Below are 17,868 nucleotides of genomic sequence, written 5' to 3' on the forward strand. Positions count from 1 at the left end.
AATTATTCCTCAATAAATTTGATTAAAAGGAAAATATGGTGAAATGCAACAGTAAGGAGGAAGAGGATCCTAGAATCAGTTAATACCTACAGGTGAACACAAAAATTGTGGGTCCAGCCTGAGTCCTCATCCAGAATCTGGGCAAGGGTTAACATTAGATAGACATTGCATTGGGCAACTCTTCTGCAAACGACCTCTTTAAAGTATTAAAAAGCAAAGATGTCATTTTGAGGACTGAGGTGTACCTGACACAAGCAATGATATTTTCAGTAGTCTTATAAGCGTGTGAAAGTTGGACAATGAATAAGGAAGACCAAAAAGAATTGAAGCCTTTGAATTATGGTGTTGGCAAAGAATATTGAATATACCTGCCAGAAGAACAAACAAATCTGTCTTGGATGAAATACAGCCAGAATGCTCCCTAGAAGCGAGGATGGTGAGACTTTGTCTCATGTACTTTGGACATGTTTTCAGGAGGGACCGGTCCCTGGAGAAGGACATCATACTTGGTAAAGGGTCGGTGAAAAGGGAGAAGACCCTCAATGAGATGAATTGACACAGTGGCTGCAACAATGGGCTCAAATTTAGCAGTGAGGATGGTGCAGGACCAGGCAGTGTTTCATTTGGTTGTACATAGGACTGCTACGAGTTGGAAGCAACTCTAAGACACCTAACAACAACAATACATTTAAAGGGACAGTGGAAGATATCAATGATTACGTCCCTGAGTTTTTCTTGATAAATGTAACTTTAACATGTAAATCACCTAGCCCAGTTCTTAGCCATAGTAAGCACTTAATAAATGCTAGTTATTATGATTTTTATTGTTGTTATTATTTAGAGGAATGTATTAAGAGTGCCTAGACAAGCCAGAAGGAGCCCTGGTGGTGGAATGGTTAAGCGCTCAGCTGCTAATGGCTGCTAACCAAAAAGTCTATGGCTTCAACCTACCAGTTGCTCCATGGGAGAAAGACCTGGCAATCTGCTCCTGTAAAGTGTACAGCCTAGAAAACCCTACAGGGCCAATCTACTCTGTCCTATAAAGTCGCAAAGGCACACAACAACCACCACAGACAACCCGGTACCCATTGCAGTCTAGTCAATCCCGACTCATAGTGACCCTATAGGATAGAGTAGAACTGCCCTATAGGATTTCCAAGGCTGTAATCTTTATGGAAGCACACTGCCACAGCTTTCTCCCATGGAGCAGCTGGTGGGTTTGAACTACTAGCCTTTCATTTAGCAGCTGAGCTCTTTAACCACTGCACCACCAGGGCTCCCTGACAACCCAATAGAAGTTGTGAATATGGAGGAGACAGAGATTTCTCCTCCTCACCAGTGGAGAAAGCCAATGAATTAACTGGTTCTAATGATTTCAAATACAAAAGAAGAGGTGGAATGAATCGCTTCCTGGTTCAGGAGAATTAATAAATTATAATGTATCACAGAAGTTGAATATTAAAACATCATTTCTCAGATACATTCATAGCTTTTGTTTGGAGATCACATCTGAGCTGTCTTCACTCATTGTGCAAACTGTCATAGAACTTTGTATCTAATAAAAGTTAAAAGTTTCAGCATTTGCAGGTATTCAACAGAAGCTATGGCTACACGTTTTAATCATTTGGAAATGTTATGATGTTTTGGTCATGTGAGGAATGGGTGGTCCGCCAGCAATGTACTACTATGGGAGTATGAGACTCATGTTAACATTTATCTTCACATGTGTGCAGTAGAGAAAACCTAGTAGCCAACATTTATTGACTTCTTAATGTGCCCAGAACTCACTGAATTATCAATGTTAAACCTCATCACAGCTGTAGGAGTTAGATAAGAGGTTACACAAGTATTAAGAAGGAATTAAAAATTTTGATCTGATATTACCAGTTGAGAACCATTGATAGGGATCAAAGCTCGGTGACGACACATTTGTTTTTTTTTTTTTTTCTTTCTTCTCAGTTTAAACTATTTCTAAAGTTCTTATAATAGTGGTCTTATACAATATTTGTCCTTTTGCAACTGGCTAATTTCACTCAGCATAATGCCTTCCAGGTTCCTCCATGTTATGGAATGTTTCACAGATTCCTCACTGTTCTTTATCGGTGCGTATTTGTGTGAATATACCATAATTTATTTATCCATTCATCTGTTGATGGGCGCCTTGGTTGTTTCCATCTTTTTGCTATTGTAAACAGTGCTGCAATAAACATGGATATGCATATATCTGTTCATGTAAAGGATCTTAGTTCTCTAGGATATATTCCAAGGAGTGGGATTGCTGGATCTTATGGTAGTTCTATTTCTAGCTTTTTAAGGAAACGCCAAATCAATTTCCAAAGTGGTTGTACCATTTGACATTCCCACCAGCAGTGTATAAGTATTCCAATCTCTCTACAGCCTCTACAACATTTATTATTATGTTAATGCCAGCCTTGTTGGAGTGAGATGGAATCTCATTATAGTTTTTTTTTTTTTTTTATAATAACTTTTATTAAGCTTCAAGTGAACGTTTACAAATCCAATCAGTCTGTCACATATAAGTTTACATACATCTCACTCCCTACTCCCACTTACTCTCCCCGTCTTGAGTCAGCCCTTTCAGTCTCTCCTTTCTTGACAATTTTGCCGGCTTCCCTCTCTCTCTATCCTCCCATCCCCCCTCCAGACAAGAGTTGCCAACACAATCTCAAGTGTACACCTGATATAATTAGCTCACTCTTCATCAGCGTCTCTCTCCCACCCGCTGACCAGTCCCTTTCATGTCTGATGAGTTGTCTTCAGGGATGGTTCCTGTCCTGTGTCAACAGAAGGTCTGGAGAGCATGACCGCCGGGATTCCTCCAGTCTCAGTCAGACCATTAAGTTTGGTCTTCTTATGAGAATTTGGGGTCTGCATCCCACTGCTCTCCTGCTCCCTCAGGGGTCCTCTGCTGAGCTCCCTGTCAGGGCAGTCATCGATTGTGGCCGGGCACCAACTAGTTCTTCTGGTCTCAGGATGATGTAGGTCTCTGGTTCATGTGGCCCTTTCTGTCTCTTGGGCTCTTAGTTGTCATGTGGGCTTGGTGTTCTTCATTTTCCTTTGCTCCAGGTGGGTTGAGACCAATTGCTGCATCTTAGATGGCTGCTTGTTAGCATTTAAGACCCCAGACGCCACATTTCAAAGTGGGATGCAGAATGATTTCATAATAGAATTATTTTGCCAATTGACTTAGAAGTCCCCGCAAACCATGTTCCCCAGACCCCCGCGCTTGCTCCGCTGACCTTTGAAGCATTCATTTTATCCCGGAAACTTCTTTGCTTTTGGTCCAGTCCAATTGAGCTGACCTTCCATGTATTGAGTGTTGTCTTTCCCTTCACCTAAAGCAGTTCTTATCTACTGGTTAATCAATAAAAAACCCTCTCCCACCCTCCCTCCCTCCCCGCCTCGTAACCACAAAAGTATGTGTTCTTCTCAGGTTTACTATTTCTCAAGATCTTATAATAGTGGTCTTATACAGTATTTGTCCTTTTGCCTCTGACTCATTTCGCTCAGCATAATGCCTTCCAGGTTCCTCCATGTTATGAAATGTTTCAGAGATTCGTCACTGTTCTTTATCGATGTGTAGTATTCCATTGTGTGAATATACCACAATTTATTTACCCATTCATCCGTTGATGGACACCTTGGTTGCTTCCAACTTTTTGCTATTGTAAACAGAGCTGCAATAAACATGGGTGTGCATATATCTGTTTGTATGAAGGCTCTTGTATCTCTAGGGTATATTCCGAGGAGTGGGATTTCTGGGTTGTATGGTAGTTCTATTTCTAACTGTTTAAGATAACGCCAGATAGATTTCCAAAGTGGTTGTACAATTTTACATTCCCACCAGCAGTGTATGAGAGTTCCAATCTCTCCACAGCCTCTCCAACATTTATTCTTTTGTGTTTTTTGGATTAATGCCAGCCTTGCTGGTGTGAGATGGAATCTCATCGTAGTTTTAATTTGCATTTCTCTAATGGCTAATGATCGAGAGCATTTTCTCATGTATCTGTTGGCTGCCTGAATATCTTCTTTAGAGAAATGTGTGTTCATATCCTTTGCCCACTTCTTGATTGGGTTGTTTGTCTTTTTGTGGTTGAGTTTTGACAGAATCATGTTGATTTTAGAGATCAGGCGCTGGTCGGAGATGTCATAGCTGAAAATTCTTTCCCAATCTGTAGGTGGTCTTTTTACTCTTTTGGTGAAGTCTTTAGATGAGCATAGGTGTTTGATTTTTAGGAGCTCCCAGTTATCGGGTTTCTCTTCATCATTTTTGGTAATGTTTTGTATTCTGTTTATACCTTGTATTAGGGCTCCTAGGGTTGTCCCAATTTTTTCTTCCATGATCTTTATCGTTTTAGTCTTTATGTTTAGGTCTTTGATCCACTTGGAGTTAGTTTTTGTGCATGGTGTGAGGTATGGGTCCTGTTTCATTTTTTTGCAAATGGATATCCAGTTATGCCAGCACCATTTGTTAAAAAGGCTGTCTTTTCCCCAGTTAATTGACACTGGTCCTTTGTCAAATATCAGCTGCTCATACGTGGATGGATCTATGTCTGGGTTCTCAATTCTGTTCCATTGGTCTATGTGTCTGTTGTTGTACCAATACCAGGCTGTTTTGACTACTGTGGCTGTATAATAGGTTCTGAAGTCAGGTAAGGTGAGGCCTCCCACTTTCTTCTTCTTTTTCAGTAGTGCTTTGCTTATCCGGGGCTTCTTTCCCTTCCATATGAAATTGGTGATTTGTTTCTCTATCCCCTTAAAATATGACATTGGAATTTGGATCGGAAGTGCGTTAAATGTATAGATGGCTTTTGGTAGAATAGACATTTTTACTATGTTAAGTCTTCCTATCCATGAGCAAGGTATGTTTTTCCACTTAAGTATGTCCTTTTGAATTTCTTGTAGTAGAGCTTTGTAGTTTTCTTTGTATAGGTCTTTTACATCCTTGGTAAGATTTATCCCTAAGTATCTTATCTTCTTGGGGGCTACTGTGAATGGTATTGATTTGGTTATTTCCTCTTCGGTGTTCTTTTTGTTGATGTAGAGGAATCCAAGTGATTTTTGTATGTTTATTTTATAACCTGAGACTCTGCCAAACTCTTCTATTAGTTTCAGTAGTTTTCTGGAGGATTCCTTAGGGTTTTCTGTGTATATAATCATGTCATCTGCAAATAGTGATAACTTTACTTCTTCCTTGCCAATCCGGATACCTTTTATTTCTTTATCTAGCCTGATTGCCCTGGCTAAGACTTCCAACACGATGTTGAATAAGAGCGGTGATAAAGGGCATCCTTGTCTGGTTCCCGTTCTCAAGGGAAATGCTTTCAGGTTCTCTCCATTTAGAGTGATATTGGCTGTTGGCTTTGCATAGATGCCCTTTATTATGTTGAGGAATTTTCCTTCAATTCCTATTTTGGTAAGAGTTTTTATCATGAATCGGTGTTGGACTTTGTCAAATGCCTTTTCTGCATCAATTGATAAGATCATGTGGTTTTTGTCTTTTGTTTTATTTATGTGATGGATTACATTAATGGTTTTTCTGATATTAAACCAGCCTTGCATACCTGGTATAAATCCCACTTGATCAGGGTGAATTATTTTTTTGATGTGTCGTTGGATTCTATTGGCTAGAATTTTGTTGAGGATTTTTGCATCAATGTTCATGAGGGATATAGGTCTATAATTTTCTTTTTTTGTAATGTCTTTACCTGGTTTTGGTATCAGGGAGATGGTGGCTTCATAGAATGAGTTGGGTAGTATTCCGTCATTTTCTATGCTTTGGAATACCTTTAGTAGTAGTGGTGTTAACTCTTCTCTGAAAATTTGGTAGAACTCTGCCGTGAAGCCGTCCGGGCCAGGACTTTTTTTTGTTGGGAGTTTTTTGATTACCGTTTCAATCTCTTTTTTTGTTATGGGTCTATTTAGTTGTTCTACTTCTGAATGTGTTAGTTTAGGTAGGTAGTGTTTTTCCAGGAATTCATCCATTTCTTCTAGGTTTTCAAATTTGTTAGAGTACAATTTTTCATAATAATCTGAAATGATTCTTTTAATTTCATTTGGTTCTGTTGTGATGTGGTCCTTCTCATTTCTTATTCGGGTTATTTGTTTCCTTTCCTGTATTTCTTTAGTCAGTCTAGCCAATGGTTTATCAATTTTGTTAATTTTTTCAAAGAACCAGCTTTTGGCTTTGTTAATTCTTTCGATTGTTTTTCTGTTCTCTAATTCATTTAGTTCAGCTCTAATTTTTATTATTTGTTTTCTTCTGGTGCCTGATGGATTCTTTTGTTGCTCACTTTCTATTTGTTCAAGTTGTAGGGACAGTTCTCTGATTTTGGCTCTTTCTTCTTTTTGTATGTGTGCATTTATTGATATAAATTGACCTCTGAGCACTGCTTTTGCTGTGTCCCAGAGGTTTTGATAGGAAGTATTTTCATTCTCGTTGCTTTCTATGAATTTCCTTATTCCCTCCTTGATGTCTTCTATAACCCAGTCTTTTTTCAGGAGGGTATTGTTCATTTTCCAAGTATTTGATTTCTTTTCCCTCGTTTTTCTGTTATTGATCTCTAGTTTTATTGCCTTGTGGTCTGAGAAGATGCTTTGTAATATTTCGATGTTTTGGACTCTGCAAAGGTTTGTTTTATGACCTAATATGTGGTCTATTCTAGAGAATGTTCCATGTGCGCTAGAAAAAAAAGTATATTTTGCAGCAGTTGGGTGGAGAGTTCTGTATAAGTCAATGAGGTCAAGTTGGTTGATTGTTGTAATTAGATCTTCCGTGTCTCTGTTGAGCTTCTTACTGGATGTCCTGTCCTTCTCCGAAAGTGGTGTGTTGAAGTCTCCTACTGTAATTGTGGAGGTATCTATCTCGCTTTTCAGTTCTGTTAAAATTTGATTTATGTATCTTGCAGCCCTGTCATTGGGTGCGTAAATATTTAATATGGTTATGTCTTCCTGATCAATTGTCCCTTTTATCATTATATAGTGTCCTTCTTTATCCTTTGTGGTGGATTTAAGTCTAAAGTCTATTTTGTCAGAAATTAATATTGCTACTCCTCTTCTTTTTTGCTTATTGTTTGCTTGATATACTTTTTTCCATCCTTTGAGTTTTAGTTTGTTTGTGTCTCTAAGTCTAAGGTGTGTCTCTTGTAGGCAGCATATAGATGGATCGTGTTTCTTTATCCAGTCTGTGACTCTCTGTCTCTTTATTGGTGCATTTAGTCCATTTACATTCAGGGTAATTATAGATAAGTAAGTTTTTAGTGCTGTCATTTTGATGCCTTTTTATGTGTGTTGTTGACAATTTCATTTTTCCACATACTTTTTTGTGCTGAGGCGTTTTTCTTAGTAAATTGTGAGATCCTCACTTTCATAGTGTTTGACTTTATGTTAGTTGAGTCGTTACGTTTTTCTTGGTTTTTGTCTTGAGTTATAGAGTTGTTATACCTTTTTGTGGTTACCTCATTATATACCCCTATTTTTCTAAGTAAAAACCTAACTTGTATTGTTCTATATCGCCTTGTATCACTCTCCATACGGCAGTTCAATGCCTCCTGTATTTAGTCCCTCTTTTTGATTATTGTGATCTTTTACCTATTGACTTCCATGATTCCCTGTTATGTGTATTTTTTTTTTTTAATTAATCTTAATTTGTTTGTTTTTGTGATTTCCCTATTTGAGTTGATATCAGGACGTTCTGTTTTGTGACCTTGTGTTGTGCTGATATCTGATATTATTGGTTCTCTGACCAAACAATATCCTTTAGTATTTCTTGTAGCTTTGGTTTGGTTTTTGCAAATTCTCTAAACTTGTGTTTGTCTGTAAATATCTTAATTTCTCCTTCATATTTCAGAGAGAGTTTTGCTGGATATATGATCCTTGGTTGGCAGTTTTTCTCCTTCAGTGTTCTGTATATGTGGTCCCATTCCCTTCTTGCCTGCATGGTTTCTGCTGAGTAGTCAGAACATATTCTTACTGATTCTCCCTTGAAGGAAACCTTTCTTTTCTCCCTGGCTGCTTTTAAAATTTTCTGTTTATCTTTGGTTTTGGTGAGTTTGATGATAATATGTCTTGGTGTTTTTCTTTTTGTATCAATCTTAAATGGGGTTCGATGAGCATCTTGGATAGATATCCTTTCGTCTTTCATGATGTCAGGGAAGTTTTCTGTCAGAAGTTCTTCAACTATTTTCTCTGTGTTTTCTGTCCCCCCTCCCTGTTCTGGGACTCCAATCACCCGCAGGTTATCCTTCTTGATAGAGTCCCACATAATTCTTAGGGTTTCTTCATTTTTTTTAATTCTTTTATCTGATTTTTTTTCAGCTATGTTGGTGTTGATTCCCTGGTCCTCCAGATGTCCCAGTCTGCATTCTAATTGCTCGAGTCTGCTCCTCTGACTTCCTAGTGTGTTGTCTAATTCTGTTATTTTATTGTTAATCTTTTGGATTTCTACATGTTGTCTCTCTATGGATTCTTGCAACTTATTAATTTTTCCAGTATGTTCTTGAATAATCTTTTTGAGTTCTTCAGCAGTTTTATCAGTGTGTTCCTTGGCTTTTTCTGCAGATATCCTAATTTCATTTGTGATATCATTAAGCATTCTGTAAATTAGTTTTTTTATATTCTGTATCTGATAATTCCAAAATTGTATCTTCATTTGGGAAAGATTTTGATTCTTTTGTTTGGGGGGTTGGAGAAGCTGTCACGGTCTGCTTCTTTAAGTGGTTTGATATGGATTGTTGTCTCCGAGCCATCACTGGGAAACTAGTTTTTCCAGAAAATCCGCTAAAAAAAAAACAGCAGTCAGATCCCTATCAGAGTTCTCCCTCTGGCTCAGGCTATTCAGATGTTAATGAAGCCGCCTGGGGAGGGTGGGGGAGGGAACAGAGAGATAGGAGAGTAGCACCTCAGAATATAGCCAGAGTTGCTTGTCTTGCTTGGAATGACTATTATATCTGAGATTCCCGCGGGCGCGTCGCCTATGTGTGCTGGCTGTGTGGAGATTGCCCCCAGGGGGTCTGGCCCGCTGGAGTCACGGTCAGATCCTCCGCTTCCAGCCCCACGCCCAGCGTCAAGGCTCCCCTACTGGGACGGTGCACTCTCGACTCCAAAATCAGTCGCTGCCTCCCGGGGACTTCTCGTCCCTCCAGCCGCGTGGCCGTGCCGCCCCCGTGAACCAGGTGGGCCCCCTCCCGGGGTTAGTTCAGATGGGTGGAGTAGCTCCCCGTGCTTGTGCCGTGACCGAGTGTCCCGGCTGGAACGCTGTTCTCCCCGCTCCAATACCAGTCGCTGCCTCCCAGGGACTTCTCCTACCGGCTGCGTCCTACGCCGCCCGCGCGACCCGGCTGGTCACCTTCCCGGGGTTAGTTCAGGGGGTGGAGCAACTCTCCGTGTTTATGGCGTACCTGCGTGCAGTCCAAATCCCTGCGGGACGGTTCCCCGGCTCGGATGCTGCTCTTTCTGCTCCAAGATCAGTCACTGCCTCCCGGGGACTTCTCCTAATGGCTGCGTCCCACGCCGCCCGTGGAACCGGCTAGTCCCCCTCCCGGGGATAGTTCAGGGGGGTGGAGCAGGTCTCTGTGCTTGTGCCGTACCTGACTGGTACGCTGGCTCCAGGCTCTGGAAACAATCGCTGCTTCCCCGTATTAGTTCGTTCTCCGTCTCTAAATCTGTGTTTGTTGTTCAGGGTTCGTAGATTGTTATGTATGTGATCGATTCACTTGTTTTTCCGTGTCTTTGTTGTAAGAGGGATCCGAGGTAGCGTCTGCCTAGTCCGCCATCTTGGCTCCGCCCTCCGACACATTTGGTTTTATTGAGCTGGATTGCTGACATTATGTTCCAGGGTTACTTTTCCGGTCCTGTGGGTGAGATGGAGAGAGAGAGAATCCACTTCCGGCACAAACTCTAGGAATGCCAAATATAATAAGCCCTCTAAGATAGCAGTGTGTGTTAGGTGACCAATTAATGACTTTTGAATGAATTGATTAGCTGTTCTATTTGTCTCAAATCTTGGAAATCAGAATTTTGAGAAAAATTTTTTTTTTTTTTTTTTTTTTTTAATTCTTAGGATGGAGCCCTTGTGGCACAGTGGTTAAGAGCTTGGCTGCTAACCAAAAAAAGCTTGGCAGTTCAAATCCACCAGCCGCTCCTTGAAAACCCTGTGGAGCAGTTCTGCTTTGTCCCATAGGGTTGTCATGAGTCAACTTGACGGCAATGGGTTTGGGATTTTTTTTTGTTTTGTTTTCTTAGGATATCAAACATTGCACAAGGTTGATGTTTGATAATGGGGTGATATTTATTTTGATAGCTGTTCAACTGACCACATTTATCAGGTCCATTTTTGGGCAATGATATAGGCATTTTTTTTTTTTTTTATAGGCATACCTCTGAGTAAGATTGCTGGCATTAACAATAACTTGAGTTTTGATAATACCCTTAATTATACTTCAGGTTTAGCAAACTCAGACAATTCTTGATCCTAAATGAGAAAAATGGTTAGTATGCAGATTCTAATGGGTAGATTTATCATTTCCTTATCATACTGAGTTTTGGGTTTGTTCTCTTTTTTCAAAGAAAGTAGAAATGCTGTTTCTTAGACTAAAAATGTTCTTTATTATGTGAGCAGTAGATTAAAGCTGTACAGATTGGCTCTTTAATGAAACAGGCAACATTCCAATGGAACTGACAATCTTTACTTCTATTTGTTGTATTTTTTTTCTTATTACAGATGGACCCAATTCAGAAAGCTGTAATAAATCATACATTCGGAGTTCCTCTTCCTCATCGAAGAAAGCAAATCATATCATGCAACATTTGCCAGTTGAGATTTAATTCCGATGTAAGTTCATCATTTAGCATTCACTAAAAAAAAAATAAAAAAGTATCATGCTGTTCCAATCTTACAGAAGAGATTTCTTAAACATTTCTCTCCAGTAACTGAGCATGTCAAAATTCAAAGATAAAAGATAAAATTTTAACTCCTCATGTGCTTTAATTTTGGAGTTTATTATACAATGTGCAGTTGTTTCCTATAAAAAAAAAATCACACATATACAATCTTACATACTTGCAGGGCAATGGAATGTTTTAATCTCTCGGGAATGCTGCATTTAGGTAACACATTTCGCCTTTGAGAAAATAGCCGAATTTGGGAACAGTGAGGCTTTCAATAGGTCACACTTCTGAAATAAGCTTGCAGATCATTCAAGGCCAAGATTTTGACTGTAAATTCCCACTGACAGCTTTTCGACCCCCCAATTCCAGGTCAGCCCTGTGTTGTCTTTAATTATACTTATATTTGAACTCTCAAGTTACTGCCCTAGGAGTATTAGCATTTTCACAGGTGTCCTAAAGGCCTCAAAGCACTCAAGACCCAAGAGAATAAAACTTAAGTGAAGAACTTGACAGACAGGGAGAGATTTGTGAGCTTGACCATTGCTTTGCAAGTGATTCAGAGCCACCTTTCTCACCTTTTCTAAGGATCAGGAGGGATTCTGGACCCATCACAGTGATGCTAATTTTGGTTTGGGGCCAGCATGAAAAATATTGACCCCTCAAATCTGCTTATTTATCATCTTAAAATTCTGAAGGTCTGAAGTCAAAAAGTTATCAAGTGATGTCGAGAGAAGGGGGAATGCTGGTTTGGAAGGAATAGAATTCAGAGACTCTTCACAATGTAGGCAAACAAGGGGCCCTGCCTATCAAAATGGCCTCTGCCAAGATACCATTATCTTGTCTTAACGCTGGTATACAGTGTGGAGATGACCAAACAGATCTGGATTCTGGAGAATGTTAGGGCATCCAGTGTTTAATCTCTCCAGGAAAGTAGGTCTCCTAGATGCCCTCTCTAGTGATGAGCATAGACCATTAGACAATCAGGCACAGGCAATAAACGTAGCACAAATTTCATGGCTCATTTCTTCGTGAGAAAAAAGAAAATCTCATTTTTATTTTAGTAAAGATTATTACTGTCTTATGAACTCATACTTACTAGTGCAATCTTCAGGTAGTTTTATAACATTCCATCTGATGGCTTAAAAAAGAGGACAGTAGATTGCCTGCATAGTGCTTCTTTGTGTACTGACTCAGGGATGGTATTTGCTGCTATGAAACAATGTACCAAACATTTGTAGCGATTTATTTGAAGGGACGTTTTCCATTGTTTAATATTGAATACCTTAACTGGTTTTGAATTTTAAGAAATTTGCCATGGAGTATTCCATTTATTAACAGTAAAATATTTCCAAGTGATGAATGTTACATAATAATCTCTCCCAGCAGTTGTAAAAAAGAGTCCTCCTAACATGCAAATAAGGGTTCTGAGCTCAATAGGTGTACCTTTCATAATTGCTAAACACTTAGCAAATAATCATGGAGTCCTGTAATTATTTTAAGTGGTTCCTTCTTGGTTCCTTTGGTCCTTAAGTGGTACCAGCATTTCCCTCTGGAACAGGTCAGATAATGATGCAAAAGTCTCCCAGGACCCATGTTACCAGGTCTTTACATCCAATTGGGTCTATGTCCATATATCCCCTCCTGCCAACAATTTCACTGTCAAAAGTTTCCTCTGTACTAAGAAAGCTTCCTGCAAGCCAGGAGTCAGAAAGAGACTTCAAGGTCATTGAACCTAACCTCCCACCCAGTGCAAGAAATCCATCTATACACCCATGTATAATGTCTTTTGGTTGATTATTTCCGGTGACAGGTCACTCACCATCTCAACACAGTGGTTCCATTTTTTAAACACCTCTGATCCCATAGCTGGATATCAAAATGATGTTTTGGAAATTCTAGAAATATTGTCCGGTAGGCTGTAGAAAACATACGTATTTATATACATGCTTACCTATTAACAAAATTATTTTCTAAAATGTAATCTTACTTCATTTCCTTGGTCAGAGAGAGAACTAATTGTGCTATTAAAATTTCACAGTGATACAGAAATCAGCATGTATTTATTAGGGACAGTTAGGGGACAGCGGTGATCCAGCGGTGGTATAATTTTTACAGTAAAGTTTACAGTAAGGGCAGTAAAGAGTACACTGCCTCCCATGCAGGAGACCTAAATTGGATTCCTGGCTGATGTACCTCATGCATAGCCACCACCCTCTGTCAGTAGAGCTTCCAGACTAAGACATACTGAGAAGCCTGGCAATCTACTTCCAAAAAGCCACCAATACAAACCCTGTGAATCGCAGCAGTCTGATCTCATTGTACATGGGGGTTACCACGAGTCAGGGGCTGACTCTGAGGTAGAGACCAACAGCAACAGGGTCAATTGGATAATCTCCCTACTTTAAGGTCATCTGATTAGCTACATTAATTCACCTGCTGCTTTAATGTCCCTTTGCCCTATAACACAATATATTCATAAGTTTCAGGGTTTAGAATGTAGATATCTTTGGGAAGCCATTATTCTGCCCATCAGATACTCAGATGGGTGTTGGACTTAAGCTTGAACTGAATTTTACGACAACCTGAATTCATCAGATAATTGCCCAGCTCAGTTTCTTTGGTCTATGTAAACTGGACACATGTGAATTCACTGCCCTTATATTTTTCGTTCTCTTGAACCTTGAATATAGTTTCACTATGCAGTGCTAGAAGGAGCCCTGATGGTGCAGTGCTTAGAGCAGGCAGCTACTAACTTAAAGGTTGTTGGTTTGAACCCACTAGCGGCTCTGAGGGAAAAAGATAAAGATTATAGCCTTAAAAACCCTCTGGGGCAGTTCTCCTACAGGGTCACTGTGAGTTGGAATCAACTGGAGGGCAACGGGTTTGTTTTTTTTGCTGGTTTGGTTTTTATGCAGTGCTAATTTTAAAAATTACAGTTTTAATGATTTTTTTTGAATAGCAAGACCCAATGTTGTTGAGTTTATAAATGATATGGCAGAATGCAAACAAGACATGACCGTTGCAGAACTGAAATACAGGAATGGAAACTTCCTTGGACAATTTAAACATGATTCTGTGGCATTATGATGTCAGTAAGGGGGACTAATAAGCTGGAAATACTAGGTGTGTTTACTTATTGACTGATCATGTCCATAAACACAAATTTTATAAAATATTTAGATGCTTAGTGCCAAGATCAATTGGATTTATCATCCATATATAAGAAGATAACCCCCAAATAATCAAAACAGGTGTATATGTGTATATGTATAACACAGATCATTTTAATCCTAAGAAAAGACTTTGTAATTCCACTAAAAGTGCCATGCTATTTTGTCCTTTCCAGATAAGTCTGGAATTTGTCTTCTGTTTCTATTCTTAAATCTAGAATCTTTCAGGGAAAGTAATACTGTAATTCACTTTTATGCTTAGTTGAATTCTCTGTCACATAGGAAAGTCTTTTTGTCTTATGAACCTTTTTACATTTCAAAACTTCTTTCCCTTCCAAACAAAATAATAGCTTGTAATTCTTTTCTTCTCTGAACCATGGAAATTCAATTTCTTCTCCCTCTGAGTTTTTGTTTATTTATTTTACCCCTTCGTATTATAAGTGCTCTAGTTTGGTATTGGGCCATATGTTGTTCCTGTGCAGTACATTTTCCATTTTTGACCCTACAGATATCCTAAGAAATGGCATAAATTATATTTTATGCACTTTAAAACAGATTGCATTCTCATGGTGTAGGCTTTTTCTTGAAAAAACTCTACATATATGAGGCATACATGGGGTTATGTAACAAGCTTCCAATTGAAGACAGTAAGGTTGTAATTTGTCCAATTATTTTATCAACATCTTAAAATAAGCATAAATTACCATGTGGCCTCAGTAAGTTAGCAAGTGTGCCTTTGAAAGATAACTTATATCAAGGCCAGCATGGGTATAAGATTATTAAATGAAGTAGAGAATGGGTACTCAGTGATTTTTTTATAGAAGAGGAAATAAGATTTCAGTTCCCAAACTACCCATTGCTGTCGAGTTGATTCTGGCTCATGAAAAAGAATCATAAAAGTATAGCATCTAAGAGTCATTGTGTTTAACCTCCTAACCATAGGATTTCATAATATGCCAAAGGCAGAAGAAACGTTTTCTGATTTCACATGCCAAAGCTGAGGTATAGAGAGTATGGGTGACTTGTACAAAGCCCCATGGCTGGAAGCTGTCAGGGCAGGGACAATGTTTGCCTCTCTGCTGTTTCTACCTTATCTGGTCAGTGTGGAGCACCAAGCCCATCCTCGGGTTCCAGCGGATGTCCCAATAATGGCATGGATGGGTGTCTATGTGTTTCCTGTTCCATCAGGCTTTCCTAGAGCAAAGGCTTGAGTTTCCTTCCTTTCTGGAACTAACTGGGTGTAATTATAGCCATTGTGGAAAGCCATTCACTGGCTAACCCTGACTCACATAATTATGACCCCTTTCAAATGGCATCAGTCAAGTCTAGAGATACACTCACAATTCAAACATAAGTGCATTAAATATTTAAATATAAATTCAAATTACTGAATATATCAAAGTAGCAACATATCATTTTAAACTCAGAACTGTCAAGCTTTAATTACATTCCCACTGCTGTCAAGTTGATGCCAACTCATAGTGACCCCATTGGGTTTCCAAGGTGGTGAATCTCTAAGGAAGTCACATCTTTCTCCTGAAGAGCTGCTGGTGGTTTCCAACCACCAACCTTTTGATTAGCAGTTGGTCACTTTAACTGCTGTACCACAAGGCCTCCTTAAAACCAAACCCGTTGCTGTCGAGTTGATTCCAACTCATAGGGACCCTATAGGACGGAGTAGAACTGCCCAATAAGAGTTTCCAAGGAGCACCTGGTGGATTCAAACTGCCCTCTTGGTTAGCAGCCATAGCACTTAACCACTACACCACCAGAGTTTCCTCCAGCGACCCTATAAAAAAAAAAGAGGACTGTTAATAAACCAGATGGGGGAAAAAACTCACAAAAACATTGCTTAGAGGAATCAGACCCTTCCAAAGGGGGATCCTTGGAACCATCATCAGTATAATCAATCAACTTTCCAGTAATATGGTAAAAACAGAAGTCATAATTATTGTTTTGTGTTTTAGAAACCAAAAATGTGGTGAAACTAAACCCCATGTCTGAATTTTAGTTCGTATCTCTTACTTATAATTTCTATAACCAGGTGTGAAATACATAATGATGAAGATGCCAATTGTTTATTTGATTTTTCCTACCAAACAACTCGACTGGATAATTAAATTTTCTTAAGATCACATCACATTTTTTTAAATTATTGAAGTCAACATTATTTGTGGGGCTGATGTTTAAAGACTGTTCTGTTATAGGGTGGGAAAGACAAAAACTAAAGATGGTGGGATCAAAGAACTAGTCTTTGACTTTCTACATTTCTTTTTTTTTTTTCTAAATTTCCTTTTTACACCTGCTCTGATTTTATCAAGGAAAAAGATTTTTTTGCATCTACTAGTTTTGCATCTACTATACTGTTGTGGAAACCCTGGTGGCGTAGTGGTTAAGAGCTGTGGCTGCTAACCAAGGTTGGCAGTTCAAATCCACCAGGCACTCCTTGGAAACTCTATGTGGCAGTTCTATCCTGTCCTATAGGGTTGCTATGAGTTGGAATCATCAATGGCAATGGGTTTGGTTTGGTTTGGCTTTATACTGCTACGGATTTTAAACAGTGTGCTGTGTCTCAAATTATAAATTCCATTTTGAAGGCCTTGGTTGCAATTTTCTAGATATTGTTTTGAATTCTCTAGCAGTGTCTAAAGTCTGCAGACATGCCCAGGAGATATCATAGATATTACTGCTCTCGCATGTAGATGTTAGCATTTTAGTGCATATCCTAGCAGAAAGGTTAATAAAAATCTCTGTACATGGGATGTGTGTCTAATCCCAAACCTGAAAGCAGCGTCCAGGGAAGCAGCATGAAGTCATAGGACAATCACTGGATCTGGAATTAGACAACCTGTTGTCTAGACTCGTTGTTGTTGTTAGGTGCTGTGTGGTCAATTCCGACTCATAGTGATCCCCTGTGACAGAGTGGACCTGCCCCATAGGGTTTCCTAGGCTGTAATCTTTATGGAGCAGATTGTCCGGTCTTTCTCCTGAGAGGTTGCTGGTGGGTTCAAACCACCAACCTTTCAGTTAGCAGCCAAGCCCTTTACCATTGCCCTACCTGCCTTGTTTTAATTGTCTATGTTAACTTGGGCCCTTCTTTGAACCTATAGGGTCCGCAGTCATCTCATTTGTAATCATCATTACATGATGTTGCAAGGATCAATAAAACAGAATACGTATGTACTTGGATTATAAACTGAATAGTGAATGAAAGGGAAAGGTCATTATTGTTATATGGGATAAGCGACACAGTTATTATTTTTTCTCTGAATGCTCAATTACTTCTTAAGAAATATCAAAGCTTAAAATTATCATTACTGTCTTTTAAAAAAGTATTTAAAGGGGTTCTAGCCTGTTTAAATTTTTTTTAGTTTTTTAGTATATTTAGTATTTACGTGTTAAATCAGTTGCCGTTGAGTTGATTCTGACTCATGGTGACCCCAAGCATGTCAGAGTAGAACTATGCTCTGCAGGGTTTTCAGTGGCTTTTCTTCCAAGGTGCCTCCAGGTAGACTGGAACCACCAACCAACCTAGCACTTTAACCTTTTGCACCTCAATTTACAGTGTAAGAAAAGACATTCACCCCTGGTAAATCTTTACCTTCTAAAAAATGCAGCAACAACTTGTCCCTCGAAAAGTTTCATCTATGAAAACTCCTAACCTCTTTAAGTCTATTGCTGCTGCTACCGTGTCCCCAAGGATCTTTTGGGAGACCCAGTTTTAAATTAAATTTTCAGGCGGCTTTGAAGCAGGTCTTTCAGAAGAGCGTGTCCTCTGTTAGTCTACAGA

The 17,868-nt window shown here is 39.2% G+C and overlaps 1 protein-coding gene across 6 annotated transcripts in view; it reads left to right on the top strand.

The window, feature by feature from the left end:
- ZNF385D (zinc finger protein 385D) overlaps nt 1-17,868 on the top strand; it is a 999,751-nt gene that overhangs the window by 845,811 nt on the left and 136,072 nt on the right. For all 6 annotated transcript variants that reach the window (XM_049870885.1, XM_049870886.1, XM_049870887.1 and 3 more), the window contains one exon: nt 10,742-10,852. In XM_049870885.1, the coding sequence (XP_049726842.1) occupies nt 10,742-10,852 (111 nt within the window). The remainder of the gene's footprint in view (nt 1-10,741; nt 10,853-17,868) is intronic.

The sequence above is a fragment of the Elephas maximus genome, chromosome 27, assembly GCF_024166365.1.
Source record: "Elephas maximus indicus isolate mEleMax1 chromosome 27, mEleMax1 primary haplotype, whole genome shotgun sequence".
Classification (NCBI taxonomy): domain Eukaryota; kingdom Metazoa; phylum Chordata; class Mammalia; order Proboscidea; family Elephantidae; genus Elephas; species Elephas maximus.